Source organism: Grammomys surdaster, unplaced genomic scaffold (assembly GCF_004785775.1).
Source record: "Grammomys surdaster isolate TR1022 unplaced genomic scaffold, NIH_TR_1.0 208, whole genome shotgun sequence".
In the NCBI taxonomy this organism is placed as follows: domain Eukaryota; kingdom Metazoa; phylum Chordata; class Mammalia; order Rodentia; family Muridae; genus Grammomys; species Grammomys surdaster.
The window spans coordinates 2321379-2329131 of NW_021604653.1; the positions used below are offsets into that span (position 1 = coordinate 2321379).

Here is a 7753-nt window from a genome sequence, read left to right on the forward strand (position 1 = left end):
AGAGAGAAAGAGAGAGAGAGAGAGGGAGAGAGAGAGGGAGGGAGGGAGGGAGGGAGGGAGGGAGGGAGGGAGAGAGAGAGAGAGAGAGAGAGAGAGAGAGAGAGACTGACTTTGATTTTAACAGCTTTTATTCATGGATATCAGCAACTAAAATCGATGTTGGAACAACATTTACCATAGGTTCTTTGTGTTTCCATGCCCACCCAAAAGAACTCTCAGGCTCCAAAAAGTCTGAGATTTCTTACCCCATGAGCCATCTCCCAGATCAGGGGATAAGAACCCTTTCTGTAGGAGGACTTAAGGAAAAGCTATACACTCGGATTTGGGTACAAAGAGATGGCTAGATTGCATATCACATATGCTAACCCCACTTCTCTGGCCTGTGTTGCAGGGATCATGTACCGGAAGTCATGTGCATCGTCAGCAGCCTGTCTCATCGCCTCAGCTGGGTACCAGTCCTTCTGTTCCCCTGGGAAACTGAACTCCGTGTGTATCAGTTGCTGCAACACTCCGCTTTGCAATGGGCCGAGGCCCAAGAAGAGAGGCAGCTCTGCCTCGGCCATCAGGCCAGGGCTTCTCACCACTGTCCTGTTCTTCCACTTAGCCCTCTGCTTGGCACACTGCTAAAGCTAAAGGAGATGCTGACCCCTGCTGCCTCATCTGTCCTTCCTCTCTCACCTTCCTGAGTCTCTTCTGGGTGTCCTTTTATTCTGGGTAGACAAGGGAGTCTTTTTGTTCCCTTTTAAGTAATGCAAGATTGCCGTGCACAAAAACTTTTGTAAGCTCTGAACCAATTCACTCTGAATTTCTGTATGTAGTTGAAGAAAAAGCATGGAGCAGAAAGTCCAGACCCTCCCATCCCAATCTGGTTAACCACCGCCAAGGCTAGCCTGGAAGAATCAGCCCTTAGAAGTCATTGAGATATGCATCTGCCATTCCCAAAGCCTTGAGCTTCCATTCTGGCCTCATAGGAGTCAAGGTCTATTCGGGGGGACTGCTGTGTGAAGGTAACTTTGCTTTAGTGCAGGGAAGAGCCAGTTTCTGCTCAAGGCTTCTGAACTTGACATTCACACTTCCTGCTCCTGTAAACTATTTTCTGTGGTGGAACCAGCTGGTTTGATCTCTGAGCCAGTCTGTGGTGACTCAGGACTCAAGGGCTGGGGCTTAGCCTCTAGAGGCTTAGCCTCTGCCTGAAAAGTGCTTAAGAAAACCTTGTTAGTTCTCCTGGAGGAAGAGTTACTACGCCTGGAGGCTAGAAAAATGAGGGGGCTGCGGGCTGAGCTGGTGCTGTTCTTGATGGAACTGAAGTGGGCACGCAGGCGTTTCTCCTGGTTGGCATGCTGCAGAGTCAGCCGGCAGCAGAGTACCTGCCAAAACACCTTCCGGAACTGCCGAGAGGACACGTTGTAGAGGAGAGGGTTGACCACAGAGCTGAGGTAGAAGAAGGTGTCGGAGAAGGGGAGGAGGATCATGTATGCCTTGAAGTACGACTTGGTCCAGTCATGTTTGGGTTTTGCTGCAGCCATGATTCGTCGTATCTGATTTGGCATCCAACACACGGCCAGTGTCACCACAATGAGTCCTGGGCAGGCAAGAACAGGAGAGAAAAGGAGAAAGGGAGAAAAACAGCATGAGAACGAAAATAAGTAAATAAAAAACCCATAAAATATTCAGCTCCTTTGTTCTGTTGCTTACTGGCCAGGAAATGGTACCAATCTTCAGTGTTGTGCTTGACGGCTTCCTTTTGCCACTGGCAAAAGAGAATTTAATGCTGCTTCAAGCTCAGGGGACTTTGACTATGTTAAAAAGTGTTAAATGCTTTCGACAGAGTATTTATACCTGTGGATGCCTGTTAATTTTCAAAATGTTTTCGTTGTTGCTCGTGTATCCAGAAAATATCTCATGTTGGCCATAAACCTGGTTTTGTCTTTTTGTTTCTAGATGAGACAATAAGCTATAGCCATAGTAGATGAAATAGTAGCTGTTTTATAAACAATGAAATCAAATGGAAGTTGTTTCACTTTGCCTAAACAAATATATTTTATGATGCTGATTTTGCATCCAGTTTCAGAAGAAGTAAAATCAGGGACAGGTAGTGATGGAGAAGAAGAACCACTCAGCCCTGCCCCTTGTGTGTGAGGCTCTGACGATTCAGAACACCCATCTCATTGCCCCATGCTTGCATTCTGGATTACAGAGTCACAGCTACTTCTAAGTCTGACAAACTGAAATCACAAAACAGTGTGTGTGTGTGTGTGTGTGTGTGTGTGTGTGTGCATGTGTGTGTGTGTGTAAAGTAGATGATATATAACTGTGTGTCCCAAAAGGTATACACACCTCCATCTATTTCAGCATCTCTGCTTCCCTTAAAATACTTTTGGAAGCCCCTTCCACCTTCACTTTGGAAAACAAATTGTCCTCAACACCAGAATCTCTAAAATTCATTTTGTGTACAGATAGGGTCACACCCTCAGCTTTTGTAGCACTGAGCTGCAGTGTAGTTGGCCAGGAATGATCAGGCCCTGCAGAAGCAGCACCACTCAGCCCACTCTGAGGATAGGCACTCATTTGCATGCCCCAAGCTCACATTCTGGCTCCCATGATCATAGTGAATTCTACAGTGTGACAAATACCTGAAATCACAAGACAATGACTCTTTACTGGCAAAGCAAGGAAACAGGCCTGGGGAATCTTTAGGACTTTACTTTCTCTTTTCTGAGGAGCTGAGCATCCAGAACAAACATTCCCATGAGATGGGCTGATGATATCTTAAAGCAAGAATTTGATGGCACTGAAGAGATGGCTCAGCAGTTAAGATATAAGTTCTGTTCCCAGCACACATCAGGTGGCTCACAATGGCTTGTCACTCCAGCTGCTAGGGTAGGGGATCAGAGAGCTTCTGGCTGCCTCAGCACCTGCACTTATGTGCCTATTCCTCCCACACATACATAATTAAGCATATATATGTATATTAATTTTGCATTTTACAAGTACTTCTTCCCACTCTGAATACAATTTGCTAGGAAACTACCGGGAAGTAAAAACATAGTCACTGCTTCCTGCCTAGGGTAGATGGTAAGTAGTTCACTAATTAAGGATCCAGGGCAAGCAGACATGTCCATGAGCCCAGGATTAGCCCAAGTATCCATTGATAGTATATAACGCAGCTGCCCCCAAGGACAGACCCTCTCAACAAAACCCATCTGTCAGCAGAGAGGGCCTGGGAAACTAGTCCTCTGAATTTCCAAGGATTCTTTCTGTCAAACTTCAGCCAGTGCTTTGAAATATATACCAAACTGCTTATTTCTTTCCTTTGAGTTTGCTTCCCTGAGAACAGTTACTAAATCTAAGAATAAAATAGGCAAAGCAACATATTGATCTGATAAAAAAGGCTAGATAAATAAATAATAAATAAATACTATCTCAAGACAGGAGCAGATTCCAAATCATCTTGTTACTATGGCTGGATAAAAAAAAAAAACAATATCAACAATATACTCACTTTTCTTATTTAAAAAAAAAATCACCTGCCTAGGAAACTGGTACTGGGAGGAGCTTCCAGCCACCTACCCCGATTTGGTCTGAACTTTCTGCAGCTCTGAGCTCAGTATTGATAGTGAAGGAGAATAGATGCTTGCATACATGGGGAAGCTGAACATTTTCACACCGCTTCACAGACTGCTTTTGTTCCCCCATCACTGAATTCTGCAGAACAAATTCAACCATCATCCAAGAATGCATTTGTTAGAATATGGGGATTGAGTGCACAGCTTCCTGTGTGTGCCACGCGACAGACACTGTGGGAGGTTGCTCTTTGAGAATCTAGAAAGCTGACTAGACGCTCCCTGCACCTCCCACAGGCTGAACAAGACATAGCTTTGAAAGCCTACCAGCAAAGGTGCTGAGAGAAGTCATGTTGGGAAGGAGGAGGAGAGACATTGGGGAGGTGGGGGGAGGAGGAAAGATTTGGGGGAGGAGGTGGAGAAATCTTAGGGTAGAGGAGAGAGATCTGGGGGAGAGACTCTGAGGAGAAGCATCGAGAATCTCCTTTTGCATTGCATTGCCTCATCTCAGGCGAATACAGACTTCCATTAGCTTCCTGCATGCACATGCTCAGCCTCAACCACCCTGCATTGCACACTCCATTGAAAGGAGACTTTGGGTTTTTAAAAAAGAGTGGAATAAAAGAAAGAAAAAGAGAAAAGGGAGGGGAAGAGACCCAGGGTGAGGGTAGAAGAAAGAGATGGGGAAGACTATGATCTGGGGCTTGCTCTGCAATTTCAGCCAGGATAAAATCCTGCCGGCGAGATAGAAATTAAATAACAAATGGGAGACCATTTGAGTGAGTAGCAGCAAATGGGAAAAGAGATCAGAGCTCCTCAATGACAAGAAGCAGATCACACAGCTTTCTGGCTGTAGAAGGAGGCAGGTAGGATGGCAAGAACAGACTTAGGAGAGAGACATAGAGTCTGAATAGAAATGGACAGTTTTAACTAGACTACACAAGCAGGTCTAGAGACAGAGCCAGGGACACGAAACTGGAAGGGAACTCGCTTCCTCTTCTCCAGCTTCTGTACTGAGTACTCACTTCCCATGTGGGTCTCTCTTCTCCTGACAACCCAGAGAGGTCAAAACAATCAGTATCTTCACGTAACAAATAAGAAAGCTGCCATCTCCTAAATGTGATACAGGTTCTTTTTTTCCTATCAAGATACAATACTGTCAATTGGTCCTATTTTCAGAGTGATAAAGAAACAAGGCAAGATGGCTACAGAAATGGTTCAGTTGTTACAGTGATTGCTTATCAGGAGTTCAGGTCTCTGATACCCACGTGAGCACTGGATGGACATAATGAACCCGACAGTAATGCCAGTCTTGGGATGTGGGTACTGCAGATTCCCAGAGCAACAAAGCTAGTAACTCCAGGCAGATCGGGGAGCTTCAAGTTTGACCGAGAGCACCTGTCTCAGTGGATCGGGAGGAGGAGTTAACAAGGATGGAACTCAGCATGAACTTTGGGCTTCCACACGTGAACTCATATGCCTACACACAGGTATCAGCATAAGTATGCAAACATGCATTCATATATGACACATAGACATGAAAATTGAAAACAAAAAAGTATGACAGGGAAGACAGTAGTCATTAACCACAACTCATGCATGATGTGACTCTATCCGCTGAAAGAACAGAAGCCATACATTTAACTTAAAAATTTTCAATCGCATTATAAATGAAAAAAAAACACTCAGTGATTGATAACAGTTTGTCTAATGCTACCTAAGTCAGCACACATACAGCTGGATTTCCTATGCAGGTGAAATACAGAATCATAAAAATTATTTGTGAGGTAGGTTTTATTCTCTTGCCCCCATACTAAATCCTCAACTGTTCCTTCCCCAAATATGTACACAGCCAATTCCAAGGAATTGCCCACGTAGCCTGTATCTGCAACACTATCGAGCACTGAGGAACCTGGATTGGGTTTGTATGGTGTTGACTCTGTTTTGCCAGCCTCTCTCTGAAAACCCTCTGTAAAAGTGATGGTCAAATTATTCGAAGTCTACCTTATTCTGAAAGTACAAAAATGTCTTCTGCATGTCTCAGCATAAACTCTGTCTGTCTGTCTGCATCACACAAATCACACCAACTCCCGGCAGAGCTGTTGCCATAGACTTCCCCTACCTCATATGGGGTTGGGAAAAATGGGCTGCCACTATGTTTGTGTTTCAAAAGATAATTTTGTTCTGGGAAAAAGGAATACTGGGCCTAGAGAAGCCACCAATGGCAGTCTGAGGTATGTGCTCACCGGCATTGTGACAGTCAAGTTAGCCTTTCTAGAACAGGAAGCCAACCAGACCCTTTGTGTGAAATTTATCATTTCACGGTGATTGCTCATTGTTACATTTGAAAAAAAATGTCCTTTTCTATGATACACTGCTGAGAATAAACACCATACTCTGTCCAGAGTTAACTTCCTATTCTGGCTGTTTGAAATTGTTTCATCTCCAGTCTCAGCTACTCTTTAGCTAACACAATGCTTTAAAGTCTTATTCATGGCTTAATGGAGTGCATTAAAGATTTGACTAAATTTATGTTTGGCTGCAATCAATTTAGACTTGTGTATTACATTTGGGAAAAAAAAATCTATAACGCTTTGGTCTGTGTGCTGCAGCGTGGAGCCCGCATTTAAACGGCAGCGTGTGTGAACTTGTATGAAGACCGAGACAACTGAACCCTCTCACGTAGAGCAGGTAAACTGTCTTAACTGGATTATTGATAGCTCGGTATTATGCCCCAGACAGCATTGCAGTCTGGGGTTTGAAATGCCTTCATATCTTATCTGCTTCTCCACATAAAGCTCTTCTGCTTTTTCTCCTCCATCACCACTGTAAAGTGACAAGAGCCATTAGACAATGACTCACACACATCCTTGGCAGAATAATGTTTAGAAAGCAAACACAGGGCTGGTGAAATGGCTCCCTGGGTAAGGTGCTTGCTGCACAAGTGTGTAGACCGGATTTCCCTCCCCAGAACCCACATAAAGTTAGATGTGTCTATATTCCCAGACTCCTACAGTAAGAGAAGAGGCAGAGACAGAAGAATCCATGGAAGTTCCTGGACTAGTTATCCTGGTTTATAAAGCAGCAAACAAGAGACCCCATCTCAAAAACCAAAGTGAAAGACAAGGATCAAGACACACGAGACTGTTCTCTGACCTCCACATGCAATGTGTTTCTGGGCACAGCCACAGTGGCAGACATGAGCATTGCCCTAGTTTGGTTTCTGGATGCTGTGATAAACACAATCAAAAGCAACTTGTGAAGGAAGGAAGTTATTTTATCTTACAGGTTAGAATCCATCATCAAAGGAAACCAAAGAAGAGAACTTAAAGCAGAAACCACTGTGAAGTGCTGGTTACAGATTTGCTCCCAGGCATATGTTCAGCTGTCTTTCTTACATAATCCAAGCCCTGTTAATCCAAAAGTCAGAGGGAGAATGACCATGGATTCAAATCATCATGGACAAATTAATTAAAGCAAGCAATTAATTAAAGCAAGCTTTTTTTATTCATGTTCACAGACTGCTGCCCCCAACCCCGGCAAAGGCAGGATTGGTTCAAAAGAGCAGCACTGGACATGAGGAAAACAAAGTATTTATAACTCAGTGTTTCCAAATGGGGAGATTTGACAGATAAAATAGGTGGGGTTATAAGAGCAGAACATAAGCATAACAATCATTTATAATCACCTCCTGAGATAAAGATATGATTGCAAGATAGTCGTAACAAGGTAGTCAGAGCAACCTTTTGAAACAAGGGCAGTTGTTACAATGTTTTGAAACAGGGACATGACTGCCATTTCCCTGAACAGGCCCTACAGAAACATTTGTAGTTAAGGTTACAGGTGGGGCATAACTCAATCCTTGAGAAACATCCTGTTAATCATAAACAGAAATGAACCCAGTTTGTCTTTACTATAAGATGGTTTTCAAGCCTCAGATAGCAGTAGGCTGGTTCATCAGCCTGCCTGTCTTGAAATGGTACCATACACAGTGGGCTGGTCCTGACTACATCAGTTACCGATCAATAAAATGTTCCCCAGACATTCCAACAGGCCAATCTGATGGAGGCAATCCTTCAGTTGAGGGTCTCTTTTCCCAGGTATCTCTAAGAGTATCAAATGGACAGCTGAATCTATGAAAATCATGCATACACACACACACACACACACACACAGAGAGAGAGAGAGAG

General features: G+C 43.9%; 2 protein-coding genes across 3 annotated transcripts in view; one reads left to right on the forward strand and one right to left on the reverse strand.

The window, feature by feature from the left end:
• The window catches only part of Lypd1 (LY6/PLAUR domain containing 1), a 40997-nt gene extending 38991 nt beyond the window's left edge, over positions 1-2006 (forward strand). Inside the window, exon 3 of one of the 2 annotated variants that reach the window (XM_028771503.1) lies at positions 392-2006. In XM_028771503.1, coding sequence (XP_028627336.1) covers positions 392-627 — 236 coding nt within the window. In that variant the 3' untranslated portion in view covers positions 628-2006. The remainder of the gene's footprint in view (positions 1-391) is intronic. The other variant, XM_028771502.1, reaches the window with a different exon arrangement.
• The window catches only part of Gpr39 (G protein-coupled receptor 39), a 181874-nt gene continuing 174231 nt past the window's right edge, over positions 111-7753 (reverse strand). Inside the window, exon 2 of the mRNA XM_028771501.1 lies at positions 111-1582. Within this exon, the coding sequence (XP_028627334.1) occupies positions 1068-1582 (515 nt within the window). The 3' untranslated portion in view covers positions 111-1067. The remainder of the gene's footprint in view (positions 1583-7753) is intronic.